Source organism: Scyliorhinus canicula, chromosome 3 (assembly GCF_902713615.1).
Source record: "Scyliorhinus canicula chromosome 3, sScyCan1.1, whole genome shotgun sequence".
Lineage (NCBI taxonomy): Eukaryota > Metazoa > Chordata > Chondrichthyes > Carcharhiniformes > Scyliorhinidae > Scyliorhinus > Scyliorhinus canicula.
Window position 1 is genome coordinate 245,502,782 of NC_052148.1, and position 22,187 is coordinate 245,524,968.

Here is a 22,187-nt window from a genome sequence, read left to right on the forward strand (position 1 = left end):
GTTTGTACAAATTTTTCCTCTTTATATTCCCCCTCCTCCTCCTCTCCGCCTTAGTGATAAACAATTCCTTAAACATAGATAACAACGTATACCATTGCGCATAAAACCTTTCCTCAGATCCCCTTAGGGCAAACTTAATGTTCTCCAGGTTCAAAAATTCTTGTACGTCCTCCATCCACACTGCCACCACTGGTAGCGCTGCTGACCGTCAGTTCTGCAGTATCCTTCACTGGAAAAGCAAGGAGGCGAAGGACACCCCATTGGCCCCCTTCCCCATGCACCCATGCAGCTCCGGCATTTCTGACACACTGAATATCGTTGCCAAAGGGAACAAACTTACCCCAAACCCCAGTATCTCTGACGGAGCCTTAAACACCCCCCCAAAACCCCTCCAGTTTCTCACATCCCCAGACATATGGGCATGGTTCGCCTGCCCCTTCCACACTTCTCATAGCGTTCTTACACCCCCAGGAAGAATCTACTCATCCAGGCCCATGTCGTGTGCACCCTGTGCACCACTTTAAATTGTATGAGTCTCATCCCCGCACACAAGGAGGCCCCATTGACCTGGCACAGCACCTCGCTCCATATTCCTCAGCCTAGCTCAATCCCCGGCTCCTCTTCCCATTTGCCTTTAATCCTGTTCACCCTTTCTTTCCCTGCAATCCATAAAATACCCCAATCCTCCCCTTTCCCCATTCGTCTGGAACCAGCAGCATTTCCAGGATTGTATACTCTGATAACAAAGGGAACAGGGTAAATCTATCCAAACAAAATTCCGCACCTGAACAGGCACCGGAATGTGGTGACTCGGGGCTTTTCACAGTAACAGTGTTAATCTAAACCTACTTATGACAATAAAGATTATTATTATTTTATTATTATTATAAACAGGAACACATTCATCTTTACAACCTGTACTCTCCCTACCAGCGACAATGACAAGGCATCCCACCTCTTTCAATCTCCCTCGACCCCCTACACCAGTCCTGTTAGGTTCCATCTGTGTGTCGCTACCCAGTCATGCGCCACCTGGATGCCCAAATACCTAAACTGAAGATTCACAATCTTGAATGGCAGGGCCCCAGATATGTGTTCCTTCCTAACTCATTCACTGGAAAGACACACTCTGTCCTACATTCAATTTGTACCAGGAGAAAGCCGCAAATTTTCCCTGCAATGCCATCATTCTCCCATGTTATCCAACGGATCCACTACGTATAAGAGTAAGTCATCTGCATATAATGACACCCTGTGTTCCCGACCTCCCCTCACAACCTACTGCCTCTATTCCAAGGTCCGGAGCGTAATCGCCAATGGCTCTATCTGCAGCACAAAAGTAATAGTGACACCTATTTACCTATGTAGCTTTAACTTTCTTGACTCTGCCCCATTCATTCTTACACTTGCCTTGGGGGATGCATAGAGCAATCGTATCCATGCCACAAATGTCGGACCGAACCCAAACCTCCTCAAGGTCTCACACAAATATCACCACTCAACACGTTCGAAGGCCTTCTCTGCATCCATCGATACTATCACCTCCCAACCCTACAGTCTGATGGGTCACCACCACATTCAGTAGCCTCCTAATGTTGTTAGACAACTGCCGCCCTTCACAAAAACCCTGTCTGATTTCCCTGCCACTGTCTCTTCTGTCTCCTCCACACAATGTGGAGGCTTTAGAGAGGGTGCAGAAGAGATTTACCAGGATGTTGCCTGGTATGGAGGGCATTAGCTATGATGAGAGATTGAATAAACTCGGTTTGTTCTCACTGAAATGACGGAGGTTGAGGGGCGACCTGATAGAGGTCTACAAAATTATGAGGGGCAGAGACAGAGTGGACAGTCAAAGACTTTTTCCCAGGGTAGAGGGGTCAATTTTCCCAGGATAGAGGGGTTTAAGGTGCGAGGGGCGCAGTTCAGAGGAGATGCATGAGGCAAGTTTTTTACGCAGAGGGTAGTGGGTGCCTGGAACTCGCTGCCGGAGGAGGTGGTGGAAGCAGGGATGATAGTGACGTTTAAGGGGCATCTTGACAATTACATGAATAGGATGGGAATAGAGGGATACGGACCCCAGAAGTGTAGAAGATTTTAGTTTAGAAGGGCAGCATGGTCAGCGCAGGCTTGGAGGGCCGAAGGGCCTGTTCCTGTGCTGTACTTTTCTTTGCTCTTTGTTCTTTGTCTCCAGCACACACCACTCCAACCGCCTGGCCAGGAACTTGGAGGCCGGTTTAGCTCAGTTGGCTAAACAACTGGTTCATGATGCAGAGCGAGGCCAGCAGTGCGGGTTTAATTCCTACACTGGCTGAGGTTATTCATGAAGGCTCACTTTCTCAAATTTGCCCCTCGACCGAGGTGTGGTGATCCTTAGCTTAACCAGACAGCTCACCTCCTGAAAGGAGAAAGCAGCTTTTGGTCATCTGGGGCTATGGTGACTTTATCTTTTTAATCTGGCCAGGATATTCACATCCATATTTAATTACGAAATGGGCCTGTAAGAGCTGCATTCCAATGAGTCCTTGTCTTTCTTTAGCATCAAAGAAATAGAGATCTGTGCCAGAATGTCTGGCAGCTCCCCCTTCTCCAATGCCTCATTGAACATACTAAGGAGGTGCGGGGCTAATTCTTCCACCAAACTGTTTATAAAATTTGTCTGGGAAGCCATCCAGCCCCAGTGCCTCCCCTGACTGCATTGACCCCACCTCCTCCACTATCCCCTCAACCTTAGTGGCTCCTCCAACTCGTGCCACCGCTCCTCCCGCACCTTCAAGAACACTAACCCATCCAAGAACCCCCCCCATATCTGTATCCTCCGCCCCAGGCTAAGAACTATACAACCCCCATAGAAGTCTTCAAAGACCTTGTTGATCTTTTGCAACTCCATCTCCACAACCACCCCCCCAGCTCCCCCCCCCAACCCCGTGCACTCATCTGCACAATTTCCCGTGCCGCCACTTGTCTCCTCAATTGATGTGCTGACAGCCATACTTGTATTGGGCATCTCTTATTCTACAGAGCTGACACACCACCTTTCCTGCTGTCGATTGATCAAATTGCCCCTGCAAGTCCTTCCTTTCCACCAAAAGCTCCTTAATCAGTGCCACCGAGTGTCTACGGTCCACCCCCACAATACCCAGCACGGTAGCACAAGTGGATAGCACTGTGGCTTCACAGCGCCAGGGTCCCAGGTTCGATTCCCTGCTGAGTTACTGTCTGTGTGGAGTCTGCACGTTCTCCCCGTGTCTGCGTGGGTTTCCTCCAGGTGCTCCGGTTTCCTCCCACAGCCCAAAGACGTGCAGGTTAGGTGGATTGACCATGATAAATTGCCCTTAGTGTTCAAAAAGGTTAGGAGGGGGTATTGGGTTCCAGGGATAGGGTGGAAGTGAGGGCTTAAGTGGGTTGGTACAGACTTGATGGGCCAATTGGCCTCCTTCTGCACTGTATGCTCTATGTTCTAAATCTAGTGTGTGATCCTGCCCAACCTCTCAAATTGTTCAGTGAGCCTGGAGGTGGGATTTTAATACCGTGGCTCACTTAAAGAGTCACAGCAGCATTTGTCACAACTGTCAATGTGTTCCTGACCTGCTACAGGGCCCATTGCTTTGGCTCGGGCCATTGGTTGAAAATTGGGTTCATGGACTCTTGGGGAAGGCAACCAATCTAAAGTTTCTCATAGTTATAGATGTAAATCAAATCAAACTTCAAGATTATAATCCATTCTTACAATTTGCACTATTAAACTCTGAGCTGTTCTTTTAAAATATTACTCATTATAACAAAGGGAACATTGTGTTACACAAAGTCTTTAATACAAAGTCTATACATATCCCTATAATCTCCAATTCTGTTGTTAACCAGATACCTATCTAACTTTTAAAGAGGTTAATCATGCAGCCAAAACCTCTTTTCCACATACTGAAAAATAATCTTCTAATCTCTCCTTTCATTTGCGGCTTGCTAATATTGTGCACATGTTTTCCAGTGGTGTGATCACAGTCTGGACTACATGACTTGCTCAAGTCTATATAACCTTTATTTCTTACAACTCTAAATTGAATCATATTATTCCCTCAATGTTCTTTTCTATAAATGGAAAAAAGTTGAGACTCAGGGTTTAACAATCTGCCTTGTTCATTAAACTCTCCAATGCATCATCGTTTCTTTGTAGAATTCCAGAACAGCAGACAGTAGTATATAGTCTTAGCAGGGAGTTATATGGCATTAAATTTATGCACCCCGAAGATGTTTGAGTATTGGATACTTCAGTGAAAGATCTATAATCACACCAAATGCATTTCCTCAATTTGATTCTGGGCACTCACGTATTCTGTATCACTGTTAGTTTGCAAGTTTGTTTATTATCTTTGTAGTTAAAATGTACAGTTAAAATGTACAGTATTATCTTTGTAGTTAAAAGGGGGCCTCACGGTAGCATGGTGGTTAGCATCAATGCTTCACAGCTCCAGGGTCCCAGGTTCGATTCCCGGCTGGGTCACTGTCTGTGTGGAGTCTGCACGTCCTCCCCGTGTGTGCGTGGGTTTCCTCCGGGTGCTCCGGTTTCCTCCCACAGTCCAAAGATGTGCGGGTTAGGTGGATTGGCCATGCTAAATTGCCCGTAGTGTAAGGTTAATGGGGGGATTGTTGGGTTACGGGTATACGGGTTACGTGGGTTTAAGTAGGGTGATCATTGCTCGGCACAACATCGAGGGCCGAAGGGCCTGTTCTGTGCTGTACTGTTCTATGTACTCTATGTATCTGTCCTCTCTTAGCTAATCTGTTTTATTTGTCTAGATCTCTTTGAACGATCTGTTAGGTTTTATTTTATTTTATTTAACGCTCCTGTGAAGTTTCTTGGGCCATTTTACAAATTTAAACTATGCAAATGGAGATTGTGATTATTAATTTTCTACAAACCTGATACCATTCATTGCTATTAATGCAATATATGGAAGGACAGATCCTTCTGCAACTCTTAAAATGATTGCTCCTCAGTCAGAGCTTCTTCCAATTATCACCAACTATTATCTATGTTTTAATTACTTTACAAAGGGACAGCCTATATGGAAACAGAGTCTTTCCAGTCTGAGGGCCTTAGAATAAGGGGAATAGACACTCTGGTAAAAGGAAGAGACTTAGGGCTGAAAGTATGGGAAACAATTTATACAGCGTGTTGTGAGGCTGCAGAGTGTACTACCAAATTTAGTGGCTGAAACAGAGACATGTTAAGAACTGTCTCGATAAGTGGTTGAAGGAAAGGAGTATAAATTAACATCGGAACAGCGCAGGCGCATGGGATTGGACTACTGTTGGTGTGAAGGTGAAAAGTATAAACGCAAGCTTTCTGTGGTAATTTTAATGTAATTCTATGTAAAATAAATGTTCAAGACAGCAAGCTGGTTTGCCCTTAACTCACCTCTTTTTAAATGCCTAGCCCATAGAACATTATTATTGCTTTCTGAATATCCACATAAATTATATTTCACTTGTTGCCATTGTCCACTAGATTCTGGAGGCCTGATTTATTATCTTTAAATCCAAACTGACTGTTTCTTATTGGCCAATGCAATCTTTAAATGCACGTTGGTAGAAATCCATAAAACATTTTCTATTCTCAGTCAAAGCTGGATTCTAGCCATTATTCAAAAACACTGGCTACTTCTCCACTCTTTTTTTCCCTTCAGGTTTGCATGTGAAATGTTAAAATGTTTGGATGCAGATGAGGCAAAATGAAATTTAAAAAAAAAAAAATATGATTCGTGATTAGAAAGAATTACAAAGATTGCAGATGGAAGAAATAGTTGACCATTGCACCAAATGCATGATGATCTATTGGGACAGATTTTAAATTAAATGAGAGGGCAAAGAAGAACTGAAACCATTATTTCAGTGCCATAATAGTCATCAGAAAATGAAGAAGCAAGTTAAAATTGAAAGGAGCTATCCTGTGTGTGTCTCTGAGAATTAATATTATATGATAAGCATACAATTAGGCTAGGCAAGAAATCTTGGCCTTGCCAATGATGTCCACATCCCAAGGACAAATAGAAACATAAAAGAATAACTTGTTTCTGGAAGGCTTTTAATAATACAATGACAGTAACATTATACTGTCCATCACTGAACACATGTTGTGTGTCATACGCCTGCTTCAAGACTTTGATGATCACAAAGCAGAGAGTCGGTGAGGATCAAAATTTTGTCCTTGGACAACAAAGCAAAAAATCAACAGCAGTATTTAAAAACTGGGTGAGCTAATGTTGTGCATTTGGTACTATTGCCAAATGTTGAGTCAGTTCTAATGAGTTGAAAACCCAGTTATTCCCTGGGATGAATTAACTATATTCCAGCAAAGCACTCAGGGTTACCTGAACAAGTGGAATGCTGGGGAAGGTTAACGGACTGAAGGTTGACGATTGTTGTTCCAATATTTAAGAAGCTTGGTAACATTTATGGTTGGCAATTGAGCATCCATTAGCCTGATATCTATATTCAAAATACAAATGAAATCAATAATTAGGAGCAAATGGAAGTGTACTTGTATGAAAATTACCAAACTAATGCCAGCCAATATGGTTCCCTAAAGGGTTGATCTCCAATAAACCTTCTGGATCTTTTCAGGAGGCAACATCTGACCCTGATGGTAAAAGACATGCGACATAGTGCACCCAAGTTTCCTAAAGGCCTTTTTTTGTTAATGAAATACTGCATAAGAGACTGCTTTATCTGCTAGCTCAGTAGACCGAGAACAAGACATGAATACAGATAAATAACTGGTCAAGGGAAAGAAAGCAGAGGATACTTGTGACTGTACTTCAGGAAAATAGGTGAGCAAGGGATGATGATGGTGCAGTGATAATGTTACTGGGCTGGCGATCTAGAGACTCAGGCAAATGCCCTGAGTGCATGAGTTCAGATCCCATAATGGCAGCTGAAGTGAGAAAATTAATTCAATTAATTAATTCAGTTAAAATCAGTTTCAGTCAAAATCTGGCATTGAAAACTAATCTCGGTAATGGTGTCATAAAATGATCATTGATCATTGTGAAAACCCATTTGGTTCCAAAGGCCTTCTAGGGAAGGAAATCTGCCATCCTTACCTGCTCCACATGTGACTCCAGATCCACAGCAATGTGGTTGACTCTTAAACTGCCCTCTGAAATGGCCCAGCAAGCCAGTCAATTTAAGGGCAATTAAGGATGAGCAACAATTGTTGGTCTTGCGAGCAACTTCCACACCCCAATAAAAATGGTTTAAAAATTGTGGCCTTAAGTCTTTGCTGTGATCCCCTCTGATCTTACATTACATAAATGATCGAGGTTAATATCCATTTGTGTGCTCAGAGGAGAGAGTCAAGAAGGGGTACTTGTACAAATCTGAAGTGCCTGTAAGAAACTTTGCCCACTGACAACGTATATTGGAAATTTATATCATAACCCCCGTGAGGCCCACTGGGAAACCCTAATCGATCTCCCCGTAGGGCTCGTGGGGTATGAGCTTCCTCGGTAGTGGGCAGAGGCCCACTCAGCTGGGGCCTGTAAACTCAAGCATAAAAGGCGGCCCAAGTAGGGGCTAGCATGTTGGTTGCCCCAACGGGGACTGTGATGTGTACATAGTTACTGCCGTGGGCAGACTTTATGTTTGGTTAAATAAATCTTTTGTCGTTCCTACTGCTGGCTTCCTGGTCATTAAACTGATGATGAAGAGGAAGGAAACTCTGGACCCTATTTCCAGATGCCCCAACCACCCCGGAAGACTGTCATGCAGCAGCGTAAGGAACTAAGGTTCAAAAATTCCGCCTTTTGGTAACCTGGGCGCTTTTGAGGAAGGCCTGGAAGACTGGCCTCACTATGCGGAAGGTATGAGGTACTTTTTTCAGGCATTTTGGGAGAAGACCGGCAAAAAGTAATTCTCCTAACAGCTTGCCGGGCCCGAACTTCGGGATTATAAAGAACATCTCCAACCCGGCTGCTCTGGATTCCAAGTCATTCAATGAGTTAGTTGCACTGGTGCCTCACCATTATGATGCAAAGTCATCGGTCATGATGCAATGATACTGGTTCAACACAGTTGTGTGAACTGCGAAAGACTCAGTGACTGATGTTTTGACCCACCTCAGGTGGGTGGAGCACTGCGTGTTCGGGCCATCCCTATCTGAAATGTTGAGGGACAGGCTTGTTTGTGGAATCAATAGCATGGCCACACAAAGGAAGCTGTTGGAGGTGCCCACAATGGATTTAAAGCCGGCCACTGAGTTAGCACTGTCTCGCGAAAACGCGAAGAAAGGGGTAAAGGAACTTTAAGGATCCATGGACTAAGGGTCCATAGTGTGACCCGACCTCCTTATTGGACTTCCGCGATGTCCCAGGGCGGTGCCCGAATGGACATATCACCTCCAAGCGTACAATATCGCCACCCGGTTCGGCACTCGGGAGCTGCTACTGACCAGTGGGCACCTTTCCTGAGGATGAGGGGGAATTCCAACAGCATTGCCAGACATGCGGGTGAAGAACACATGGTAATCAACACCACCCAGAATTGTCGGAGAGAGCAGTGTCAAGGCAGGTGATGAGGCCAGGACTGCGAGCCTGGACCCGAGGAATAAGAAAAAGATGCAGCTAAACTGCATCACAACCCTGAAGGTGGTGCCGATTCAGGCAACGCTACAAGTCAATGAACACCCCCTGATGATGGAGATGGACACAGGAGTTGCAGTCTCAATCATTGGTCAGCAAACCTTTTGCCGACTTCGTACATGGATCTTGCCACTAACCCTGTGTAACAACAAGCCAGATTGGCGACTTACACAGATGAACCACTGAGCATCGTGGGCACAATTGTGACCCCAGTGACCCACGGGCAGAAAACAGTCAGGCTACCGTTAGTCATGCTACAATGGCCAGGACCCAATCCGCTTGGACGTGATTGGCCACAAGTCCTCCATTTTGATTGGCAGCAGATTGTCCTCATGGGCACTAGAAACGTGTGAAGTCTTTGGCAAATATCCAGAAGTATTCCAGGAGGGCCTGGGCAGGATAAAGGGATCTAAGGCTTGCATCTACCTAAACCCAGACGCTTAGCTCAGATATTTTAGGGCATGTCCTGTTCCATACACCTTATTGTCAAGGTTGTTGCAGAGTTGCAGTCTCTGGAAGATCTAGAAATCATACGCTCAGTACTTTTCACAGAGTGGGCTCACCGTTAGTACCGGTTATGAAGCCGTACAAGTCTGTTCGCCCCTATGGGGACTACAAATTAACGGTGAACAGGGCATCGCAACTGGGCCGTTACCCAATGCCGAGGGTAGACGGCCTATATGTGAAACTGGCTGGAGGGTGGTCCTTTACAAAACTTGATGTGAGCCATACTTATCTGCAGTTGGAACTGGACTCCGCATCTCGAAAATACGCAACCATAAACATACACAGGGGATTATTCAAGTACACAAGCCTCCCATTCGGGATGTCTTCAGCTCCCACGATCTTCCAAAGGGTGACGGGAGGCAGACCTCAGTGACTGCCAAAGGTAGCAGTGTATTTGGATGATTTTCTCAAGACAGGGACCACCGACAAGGAGCGCATGGAAAGCCGAGAGGAAGTGCTCCGCTGATTCTCTCAGGTTGCTGCCTGCCTGAAACGAAGAAAATGTTTTTTTTAGAGTGAAAACGGTGAGGTACTTTGGGTACAAGGTGGACAAAGACAGTCTACATCATATGGAGGAGACGTTTCAGGGGTAAAAGGGGCCCCAGCTCCAAGGAATATCACAGAACTGCAATCATTTTTAGGCCTTGTGAATTACTATGGAAAATTCATTTTGAGCTTGGCCACTCAGTTGGCAACCTGACACAATTTGTTAAAAAGAGACCCAAAAGTGGGCCTGGGGTGCTCCACAGGAAGAGGCATTTGCTGGGGTGATGAGGTGTTTGTCATCCTCTCAACTACTCACCAACTATGACCCATCTCGGCTGCTCACCATTACTTGCGACACCTCCTGCTATGGCATTAGGACGGGGCTGGCCCATAGATGGGACGATAGCATCCCATTGCATTCGCATCCAGAACTTTGGCAGACGTGGAGCGTCACGATTCCTAAATAGAAAAGGAAGGCCTGGCAGTGGTGTTTGCTGTCAAGAAATGTCAGCAGTTTGCTTAGGGGTGATATTTCTTCATCTGACCAGAAGCCTCTGTTGAGCCTCTTTAAAGAGGACAAGGGGATTACCCCCTCAGCGTCGGCCCAAATTCAGAGCTGGGCACTCCTGCTCGCAGTTTATGAGTATTCTTTTCAACATCGCCCGTGGGCCAAGATAGCACACGCTGACGTGTTTAGCCGCCTCCCACTGCCAGAGTGCTCCCTTTCTCCAGCAGTGGTGGATGAAATTGTGTTGACTCTGAACTTGATGAACTCAACTGTCGGTGATGGCCCAAATTGTCGAAGCTCCAACACATGTTATTACATGGTGGGTTATCGGGGGACCACCCCCCAGCAGCCCGAAAGACCTATGTCCAAAAGCTACAAAAATTGAGTGCTGAAGATGACATCTTTCTGTGGGTGGGTGTCATGTGGTCATCCCACTGAAGGGTTTACACAGTGGTCACCCGGGCGCCTCAGAAATTAAGATGCTGGCTCGAAGTTACATCTGGTTGCCTGGAATCGATGGGGACATCGAGTGAGTCATGCATAGTTGATCAGCATGGGAGTACCAAAAACTTCCACTTTTGGCCTCCCTCCACCCTGGCAATGGCCAGAGCATCACTGGGTAAGACTGCATGCTGATTTTGCCAGATCTTTTATGAAGTCCATGCTTCTTACTATTGGGGCCGCCTATTCTAAATAGCCCGTTATCGACATGCTTGCCACTACCACATCGAGGGCCACCATTGAGAAGTTGAGGTGCTCATTTAGCACACATGGGGCGGGATTCTCTGATCCTGAGGCTAAGTGTTGACGCCGTCGGAAATGCCGTCGCGTTTCTCAACGGCGTCAACACGGCCCAGGATCAGCAATTCTGGCCCCTACAGGGGCCCAGCACAGTGCTGGAGCGGTTCACGCTGCTCCAGCTGCTGATCCAGCCGTGCAATGGGCGCTGGGGGATGTGCGCATGCGCAGTAGGTCCGGCGTAAACCCATGCATGCGCAGTCCCACCAGCGCGATTTCCACGCATGCGCGGTGTCTCCCTTGCCCGCGCCGGCCCCACGCAACATGGCGCAGGAGTACAGGGGCCAGCACAGAAAAAAGGAGGCCGGGAGACAGAGAGGCCGGCCCGCTGATCAGTGGGCCCCGATCGCGGGCCAGGACACATCGGAGGCCGCCCCTGGGGTCGGACCCCCCTCGCCTCCCCCCTCACAGGCCGCCACCTGACCTTTCAACACTGAGTTCCCGCCGGCTGAGAGCAGGTGTGGATGGCGCCGGCAGGACTTTACGTTTCCACAACGGCCGCGCGGCCCGAGAATCGGCGGGCTGGCTGCATAGAGCGGCCCGTGACCGGCGCCGTGCCAACCACGCTGTTGCCAATTATCCGCTCTGCGGAGAATCGTGTGCCGGCATCGGGGCAGCGTGGCGTAATTCGCGCCGATCATGGGGATTCTCTGGCCCGGCCCTGGACTGAGAGAATCCCGCCCATGGGATCCCTGATCAACCCAAGCTATGAGAAATTAGATTAGATTAGCTGGACTCACTTTGAAAAAGAGACATCCAGAGTTACCTTGTAGAGCTATTTAAGACACTTAATGGAGTAGAGAATGTAAACATGAAACAATATCTTCCGATAAACTGTGGCAGCAGGACAAGAGGACATTCATTCAACGTTGTGAGGTCATGTTTAGGACAGATGTCAGGAAGTATTTCTTTACACCAGAAGGTTAACAGAAAGATGGTTGAGACAGGACACAAGCCTGTAATGAGGAGAGTGTAGGATTGGTATTCTGGAAGAACAAAATCAAACACTTTTACACATGTGGCTGTTAACACATTATTTAAAGGGGAATAGAATAAGGAATTAATAGGGTACTTGGGAAAGGAGAAGAGAAAAGGGCAGAGAGAAACTATCAAGGAACAGTTGATCACCTTGCACTGGCATAGGTGGAATGTGGTTTCTTCTGTATTGTGCTTTCGATGATCCTAAATAGCCTGATCATCTTTCTTCATGGAAGCCTATCTTTGTGATTTTGTGAAAACAATGTTGTCCCTGTGCTCTGTTTTCCCGCTCTAGTTCTCAGTGTTACAATATATTTCTTTTCCTGTTTCTCTTTTCTCATCCACCATTTCTCTTTCTCATCATTTGCTCTTTCCAGTCCCTTCTCAGTCTCCAGCACCTAAAGTATTTTCCCATTTCTCACTTCCCTTGCTGAACTGAATTAGACGGTGCATTCAGCAATAAAAATAGATTGATTCCATTCTGCATGATTGATTTCAAATTTTGGTTGCACTCCATTTTTCAGATTTAAAAGAGGCACCATCTGTGTCAAAAAAAGTCAGGAAAACCCTTTTCCATTGTGTACCAGAACACAGTGTAATTATGTAATAATGTCAAAAGATTTCATAGCTTCACTTGCTTATAATCCCATTAGGGCAAATATTACACCTCTCCTTCCCTAAACACCAGGAGGCTTTGTGAATGAAGAATCCCTTTAGGATTATTTTTTTTCTTTTTGCTTGGATACCCCCATGTAACGTTGCATTCTGTAATTAAGAAGTTGATAGGGAACCTGGCTATTTCCTTATTGGTATTTCCAGCGACTGTTGAATGAGATTTGGAACTCCTGACATAGAGAATGATGCATAAACCCATATCACACCTCTCTATCCTGCAACAAGCAGATACACAAACATTGCAATTTCACAGCTCATTATAACGGAGCCTGAACAAACAACTTCCTGGTTGACAGTATGGTGCCCTAACCATTAAACTTCCATCTCTTTTGCTCCCTCACTGACCTCCTGGGGGTAATATTAATTTAATTGGGGGAAAAAGCTGACAGAGAGTCTGCCCGTTTTACATGAAGTCAACGGAAAGTAAAATTAGGGCAGGATGTGAAACAGACAGTTGATGCTTTGCTGACAGTTTCCGTTTGCCAGGTTAGGATCAAATTAACTCGACTCTTTCTCTTCCTTCTTTTTCTCCCTTTTCCCCTTTTTACTCTTCCTCTCTCCTTCCCATTCGTCTTTAGTATCATCTTTTTGATAATGCTAACACTGACAACAATGTATTCATACAGCGTCTTTAACTTAGGAAAAAGTCCCAAGGAACTTCAGAGGAGCATTATCACACAAAATCTGATGCCAAGTCACATTTGGACATATTAGACGATATGACCAAAAGATACATTTGAAGAGTTTGAAAGGAGGAAGGGGGGGGGGGGGGTAGCAAAGCAGAGAGATTTACAAAACAAAATCCAGAACTTAGGGCCTAGGTAGCTCTAGGTAGGTGAAGATGTCTACTATATCATATAATAATAATCTTTATTGTCACAAGTAGGCTTACATTAACACTGCAATGAAGTTACTGCGAAAAGCCCCTAGTCGCCACATTCTGGCACCTGTTTGGATACACAGAGGGAGAATTCAGAATGTCCAAATTGCCTAACAGCAAGCCTTTCAGGAATTGTGGGAAGAAACTAGAGCACCTGGAGAAAACCCACGCAGACACGGGGAGAACGTGCAGACTCCGCACAGAGAGTGACCCAAGCCGGGAATCGAACCTGGTCGAACCTGGGACCCTGACGCTGTGAAGCCACAGTGCTAACCACTGTGCTACCGTGCTGCCCCAGTCAGTCTTCATTCCGACCATTTTGCTTTCTAAATTAATATGTTCTCCACCATGTTTATTCACACCATAATTTGGAGAGGGAGAAATGTGTCTTTTTTCAAGTAGTTGTCTGTACTACCTTGAACTGGATCCGACAAACAGTGAGGGTTGACTTTGGGCTGCATGTAACTTGCCTTCATTGGATGTGTTTCTAGCAAGGGCAGCACGGTAGCATTGTGGATAGCGCAATCGCTTCACAGCTCCAGGGTCCCAGGTTCGATTCCCGGCTTGGGTCACTGTCTGTGCGGAGTCTGCACATCCCGTGTGTGCGTGGGTTTCCTCCGGGTGCTCCGGTTTCCTCCCACAGTCCAAAGATGTGCAGGTTAGGTGGATTGGCCGTGATAAATTGCCCTTAGTGTCCAAAATTGCCCTTAGTGTTGGGTGGGGTTACTGGGTTATGGGGTTATGGGGATAGGGTGGAGGTGTTGACCGCGGTTAGGGTGCTCTTTCCAAGAGCCGGTGCAGACTCGATGGGCCGAGTGGCCTCCTTCTGCACTGTAAATTCTATGAAAAAAATAGAGCAGAAGCTCATCCCATCAACTTCCCACTCACCCACAGAATACAGAGCACCAAAATCGGCAGCCCTCCCACTGTATCCAAATAGGTAATCAAGGGCTAATTGGCCTTGTTACCTAGGGAACTATCCAGGGAATTGACCCTGATAATATATTGCCCATCCCATAAAACATTTGACATGGGAAGCTAGGCAGGAGTGGGTGCCTCCATTTTATGAATAATCGCTTCAAAGCGCGGGACGGAAGGGCGGGTTTAATCTTCGTGTGTTGCCCCTTGTGGATCAGTGGTGTGCACCCCCCCCCCCCCCCAAAAAAAAAGTAAATATCAAAACCCATCCCTTTCATCCTAACTCCCAGAGCCTTAAACCCAATGCCCCCATTCCCGGGCCCTTCTCTGGACAGCCAAAACCCACCCTACCGAAGACCCTATAATTATTGGTTCAGTACCTTGTTGTAGTCCCAGCAGTGGTCACTAATGCCCCCTTGACACGACCAGGTTTGATGGAGCTGCCAACCAATTGGATAGGCTGGCATCTCCAGGGGGTGGGACCTTCTCCCCAGTGACAGGTAGAGGTCCCACTTGGCCTGTGTCTTGCCTGGCCACAATGCATTATGGCTGTAGGATGGTCCATGGTCCAGCACGGAGTGACTTTATTTTCAGTGGGGAGTGGGGGCACCGGGGGGGGGGGGGGGGGGGGGGGGGGGGGATTTATCGATCATTTATTAACAAATAAACCTGTGTATACAGTTGACCCCTGATAAGCATAGAAATACACTTTGCCAAGAAATTATACTGTTTGGAAGAGCACCTCAATAAACTGTCAATGAAAATAGCTGATCAGCAAATTTGGACTAAAAGCCCAATTAATCAGTCGTTCCAATAAACCATTTGAAAGCAAAATGATCAAAACATATATTTTGCAGAGAAGTAATTATTTCTGTGAAATATATTGATGACTCCGGATGAAAATTACTGCTTGCCTGGCAATACTTAATAACAATAATAGAAAGAGTATAATATGCTAACGGTCCCAATTTTGATCTTGACTATGTACACAGGCAGCTCATCTCATCTGAGGGATGCTACAATTTGTTCCAACAGCCCAGATTAGGAAGATAAACTGGGTTGGATTTGGAGAGGAGGGGTGGGGGGCCGTCCCACTTCTGATCACTATTTGGTTGCTACTGTCAGAAATGAATGTGTGAGGACATTCTGTGAGGAATCCCTTGAGGTTCAATTACCTTTTATGGTCACTGTCAATATTTAAACATGAGTGACGACTGCCAAAGCACTGGAGGATGTCCCAATGAAAGGACTTATTTGGACAGCATTCAAGAGAACATCAGAAGGACAGGCTAGTTTGAGTGCACACCCGTAAAGGAACATTTCAAATTCTCCATTCTTTAATTCAAGTGAAGAAAAATTATGCAGATTCCTTCAGAAACCTGGGCGGCCATTTTGATTCTGTGCAATGGTGTAACACGCGTGTTAATGACTGGAAACCCATTCTCCATCTCCCAATTATTATTACCAATCATATCAATGAAAATATTAATTGAGAGAAATGTAAATTACTTTGTATGGTTGTGTACAATGGATTATAATGCATGACTAAGCCACTTTCTCTCAATTATCGTTGATAGCAGTTAGCAATGCATTATCACCCATTTTGCACAACCATACAAAGTCAAGCCCTATCCCCACACTCTGCTGCATCCCATTTCACAATATTTCCTATGCCCTGAAGTACATGTAAATTTTCTTTCCCTTCAGAGAGGAAAGGAAAAGATTAATGAGAAATTTTTTTAAAAATTAGTTAGAGCCGTGATCTACCAGCTGCTTGTGCCTGAATGGTGGCGCAACATGACACGGCCGGTAGATCCGGGATCTACCCGGATCGCCATGCCTCGCGAGAACTAACATGATCTCGCGAGGTGTCGCAATCTGATTCCTGTGTATTGTGGGCAGGATCACTATCTGGAAAACTGCAGATTAGAGCGAGACAGGTAGTCTCACTCGAATATGCACTCACCACCTGATCTACCAAGGTCCTGGGACCTAATCCCTTTGCCTCAAAGACTTCAGATGAGCTCTGTTCAATGTTGATCCCCATAAATGGGGACCAGATGGAATGGCACTTGGGGGATTGGAGGCCCCCAGGTGGTTGCCCTCTGGGCATGGTGGCACTGTGGCACTGCTGGTGCCGCACCCTGGCACTGCCACCTGGGTGCCTATGTGGCACTGCTAGGATGGCAGGTTGGCATTTTGCCTCTGCTTGGGATTGGGCCTGGGGGTGTGTTATATCTTTGAATTTGTGAAGTTTTATTCAATTTACGGTTGCCGGTTGTTGTTGAGACATTGCTGAAACTCAGTAGAAATTCAAGTTAAAAACTTGTCAGGTGCAAATAAGAATTGTTTTATTTGAAGTTCATTGGTTACAACTTGAAAATGATTTAAAAGGTAGTTTGTAGGCAATTTAATTTTCTTCAAAGAATCAGAGGAATTATCTTCTGAGACAATAGCCTGAACACAACTTTAAAAGTCAAAGGCTGAAGTCAAAGTATGAAAATGAAATAGGAATACAGAACTCTTTTCTAATTCTCTTCCTTTACTTTCTCTCTCTCTCTCTCTTTCTGCCTTGTTCTCTTTGTCTCTTTCCTGTCTCTTTCTCTCTGTCTCTTTCTGTCTTTCTGTCTTTCTTTCTTCTTGTCTAAAATGGTGGCCAAATCATCCATGGATATACTCTTTCATATCTGTCTTAAGCGATCCGATCACACCCCAATATAATCCTAATTGGTTTAAGCTATATTCAAAACACATTTGATAACAAGCCATCCATCCTCACGATGCAACGCCACTTCCAATTGTTGCTTATCTGCAACAATTGAGACGTTAGTCATCTCATCATGCTATTATTCCGAAAATATAAATGAAACTGTATTTTGACACGGTCTAAAATGTTTTGGCTTGCATACGGTATGGAATGTGGTTCAGGCTGTTATCACAAGTGGCCAGAAATCAGAACAATGGAGCCTTTAATGATTCCACCTTACAGCCCATGGGATTCAGCCCGTGCCCTTGAAAGAATGTGATGTTTTTATCAGTGGTTCTGTTTTTCCCAAACACATGTCTGAGTTTGGAAGTTGTATATTTCTTTCATTTTAAAACTGGGATTTAATATTTCTGTCTTAAACAGTCTTCTTACCTATATTAAGTGTATTTAAAATACCTGACTTCTACAGGGTGCCCTGCCCATGTGAGGTGAGGCGTGGAGGGGCCCGAAGACCCCCTGGTAGGTGAGCTGGGGGTTGAGAGATTGGGACGTCATTTAAAAATGGCCTCCTGTTCTTCCTGCACTGAGGAGTTCTGGCGAGCGGTGTTCCTCAGTGCAGGAAACAGGACTAAGTGCATTCCCCACTGAGGCCCTGGGTTGCAACAATTTGGTTAGATTGCTCTCCAGATTTAATGGGGGTGCTTTTGTTCATTGGAATTCTATATCTGAGGAGTCAATGGGGAATGATTTGGCACATTAAGATGAATATGCTGGTGTATATCTTGAGGTTTATGTCTCAGTGAATGCTTCAAATATTCGGCATGCATCAAGAATATTCAAACTTTCCATCTGTGTGTGTGTCTGGCAGTTTTGTATTTTATAATGATCTTGCTGCTCTGAAGCAAATCTGAATGTAATGAGATCAGAGTACCATGATAAATGAGACTTTATTGCGCCCTTTAAGGAAGATTTTCTTTCCCCAACATTGAGCAAAATAGAATCCTCATCATTTGTGATGTTTTTAAAGATCATATAATGGGACTGAAAAAAAGCAACAAATGTTGTTCAGATCAATTCATCCTCATTTCAACATGGAAAACTAAAGTTATTCATCAAAACATCCACATTAGTAAAAGGTGTCCTGTAACCTGATACTGAAAGGAAAATAAGTGAATTTCAAAATGCATTTGATGTAACGTGGATGGTTATGCTGAAGTAAATTCCCTTCATGGATTCACCAAGCATATCACAGAATGTTTCCCTGCTCAGATTGTTACTAACCAATTTTATGTTTGCCTGCAACGTATCGCGTTTGCATTTTACTGAAATTGGTACAATGAGAAAGTGTGGCAAAAGTGGTCTGCTGACACAGTGCCACTGGGTTTATCATCGCATATCACAGCACAGATCCCCAAATTTATTCTCTGCCTAGATATAAATTCTCGAGTCCGAGGCCAGACATTTTGGGAGGTGCTTCCTTCCAGAGAAGGACACTTGGAGGACAAGCCAACCCTCATTACTTTTGTACCTCTTTTTAGCCAGTTCAAAATAGTTGTGAGCAAAGGCCAAACAGCAGGTTGCACGTCCTCTCAATTGAGGAACTATTAGGTAGTGCAGTGGAATGATGAGAATGACAATGTTAATAATTAGACAGTTCCTCTTGTGAAAGCAAACATCTACATGCTTAATTAGGTGGGATGGTCAATGCCAGGATATATAGAGCGGTGAACTAAGACAAGGTCTAGGAGAAAGGTTTTGGAAACGTTGAAAGTTATGGAGGTGCAGTACGGCAGTAACATGACTGAAATATGGGCCTCCAATGATGGAGTGGTGAACAGGTGCTCATTTGGCAGAATATTACAGCCCCTCCCATTGTTGGGATCTTCTGTTCCCAGCAAAGTCAATGGACTTTGGAATGGCTCGCTACAATTTCCGACGACCCCCACGATGGGGCTCTATAGTTCTACCCATCAGATGTTGCTGGAACACAGGTTATGATCAGGATATGTGTCTGAATAGGGACAAGGAAGGTCATTGAGGAATTTCAGTATAAGGATCTTGAAGTTCATTCACTCAGGCGCAAGCAGCTTGGGAAGCAAGACAACAATGGGTATGTGGAGAACTGGGCTGCTGAATTCAAAGTTAGGGGAAGTTTGAGTAGGATTGAAAGGAAGAGGTTCACAAAGAATGTTGTAGACACTGAGAAGGCAAAGGCACAAAATGAAATTGCCGCAGTGACTGAGGGGAAAGATTCAGCCATTAAAATGTTACATAAAGTTGGGGGTTATTATTAAAGAGTGATATACACTTTGGCAGTAACAGAATTGATAACGTTGATATTTCTCAGCTTTACGGCTAACTTATTGCTTCTGCCTGTTTCCACAGCACGGAAGAGAATTTGCTAGTCCCTTCTGCTGTTGCAGCATGATTTTTGCACAAGCCAACGACGTTAAAGAAACAAAATCAACTTTCGAGTCCGTCATCCTGGCCGTCGCGTTGTGCATAACACAGTCGATTCCTGTAATATTGGGGACAATCGTGCTAATTATGGAATCGAATGCTCTCAGCAGGTCTGAGAATGATGCGATTTGGAGACTTTTTTTGGAAGTGACTGGTCTGGTCACTTCCAAGACCTGTGTGTGCCTGTTTACAGCACTCAAAAACTTTTACTGAGCTCACCAGCTCTTTCTTTAATCACCGACCGCCACAGATCGGCACCAAAAGAAGCCAACTGTACAGAAACCAATCAGATGTGCATTAAAGATGCAATATCACTGTTTTAGATGTGACTGTTTTTTCTATTTTTTTGTGATGGAGTGTTCCCAAATTGCGACAAGTTTTCAAACTGTGACTGTGTCCTTCACGCACACTACTAGTGACGAGCCGCAGACCCACAATTATCAGAGCTCCTCGGTTCAACAACGTTCGGTAGTTTATACACAGTGTTACTTGCAAACGTGTTTACTGTACTCTTTCGAAAATTCTAAATAAAAAGAAATGTACTCCTTTTTTTTTTCTTTCTGAAGTGATGGTATCCAGTAAGGGGAATGATTTAGCAAAACGCAATATCAATAATCCCAAGTGTCTATTTATCAATAGCCTCTTCTTTCGTTTCCACGGCTGATTAAAACCACACCAAAAGAGAAATTGAGAAAGTTGATCTATGATAACACTTGAAGTCAAAAGTAAATTTAAACATTTATTAGGTTTGGCTCCCTCCGAGAAGACAAACAATTTTCAGCTATTTCTTGGGTATTTTCTCATGATGAGTAATTGATCTGGATCCCAAGAGGAACCAGCAATTCCACTGGTAGACAGCAGAAAAGATTGTTTTCCTTTATCTCATTCATATAATCTATAGATTCCTCTCTTGTCCTTTTCCCTATCACTTGGGCAGATGTTTTTTTTTAGGAATAAAGTTACCCCCATCAAACCCACTTATATGTAAATATGATATATGTTTCTAGCAATTCCTGGTATGATTGAAGTAAAAGTTAGTGAGAAGTGGGAGTGTATTTAATGGCCATATATGTTGATATGTTCTCTTGGATATCCAGCAGTCTACAGAGCAAGGCTCCCATGGTTAATCAGACCATTTGAATCCCAAGAGCGTATCTCATCTTTGAGTGAAGATCCTAATCTTCGTCAGCTCTTTTATATTACACAGGATCACTCCTTTTTTTGATTTGTGGTCAGATAAACTATTTAAACCAACCCTTATTTTAAGCTACCAAATTTAACTTTTTTAGATTAAAAGAAGAAAACAGCAGATTAAGGTGAAAAATTGGGGAAACTTGACTTTTTTAAAAATAAGATATTATGAACAAATGGATGTTGTATTTTTCTCACATTGTTGAAGCAGTTTATTGTCAATAAAAACTGTAATACATTATTATTCTATCCACACTGTAGTAGTTTATACGTGCTTAAATTAGTCAGCAAAACTTTGAAACATGGAATAAATATAATGCTACACAGCAATCATTTGGGTTAATTCAACAAGCAGTACAGAATAATGATGCAATTGTTTACAATCATGGATTTAAAGTGCTATTCATTAAAAGTTCCGTGAACGCCTTTTATGTCTCTGTAATAATGTTAGTCTAATGCTGGAGTAATTGTGTTAAGTGCAGTTTGGTGTTGAAATGACTATCAATGCTTTTGCAACTCAGAATTCGTGCCAACTGTCAACTTCCCCCGTTGGCTGAAGTCCATGGTAGCAGCAACCTGATATTCCAGGAACTGACATCAGTATATATTCGTGAAAATGCGGTCCATGAAATTGCCATTGGGTTATGACTTCCTCTGAAGAGTTAACAAGTTTCTGGTCCTAGATGTTTACACTCTCACCTCTGGGACTTATAAAGGAGTCCTATACACTGAGAGAAATTAATTCTCAAAGGGTGTAAAAAGGGGAGAGTGAGCCAAGAAGGTCACATTCCTGAGTCAGCAACACTACATACATACGTATGAATTAGGAACAGGTGTAGGCCACTCAGCCCTCTAAGCCTGCTCCGCCATTCAATAAGATAACGGCTCATCTAATTTTAATTTCAACTTCACATTCTTGCCAACTTCCAATAACCTTTCACCCCCTTGTTTATCCAGAATACGTTGACCTATGCCTTAAATATATTCAGGGATCCTGCCTCAATCAAATTTTGAGGAAGCGAATACCAAAGTTTCATGACCCTCTGAGAGAAAATGTCTTCCTCATCTGTCTTTAATGGGCAGCCCCTTAATTTTAAATAGCGGTCTCTAGTTTTAGATTATCCCACAACAGGAAGCATCCTCTCATGTCAAGACCCCTCAGGATATTACATGTTTCACTCACATCACATCTTACTCTTCCAAACTCCATTGGATACAATTCCAGCCTTTCCTCAGAAGACAACTCGCCCAACTCCAGGTTAATCCAGTAAACCTTTCCTGAACTGCTTCCAATGCATTTACATCTCTCCTTGTGGTCTCACCAATGCCCTGTATAACTGAAGCATAACCTCCCTACTCTTGTATTCAATTCCTCTTATAATAAAAAAAAGGTTCTGTTAACTTTGCTAATTACTTTCTGCACCTGCATACTAACCACATGAT

At 44.3% G+C, this 22,187-nt stretch overlaps 1 protein-coding gene across 1 annotated transcript in view; it reads left to right on the top strand.

Moving 5' to 3' along the window:
• pcdh10a (protocadherin 10a) overlaps nucleotides 1–21,170 on the top strand; it is a 56,405-nt gene extending 35,235 nt beyond the window's left edge. The window contains exon 5 of the mRNA XM_038792509.1: nucleotides 19,479–21,170. Within this exon, the coding sequence (XP_038648437.1) occupies nucleotides 19,479–19,498 (20 nt within the window). The 3' untranslated portion in view covers nucleotides 19,499–21,170. The remainder of the gene's footprint in view (nucleotides 1–19,478) is intronic.
• The last annotated feature ends 1,017 nt before the right edge of the window (nucleotides 21,171–22,187 follow it).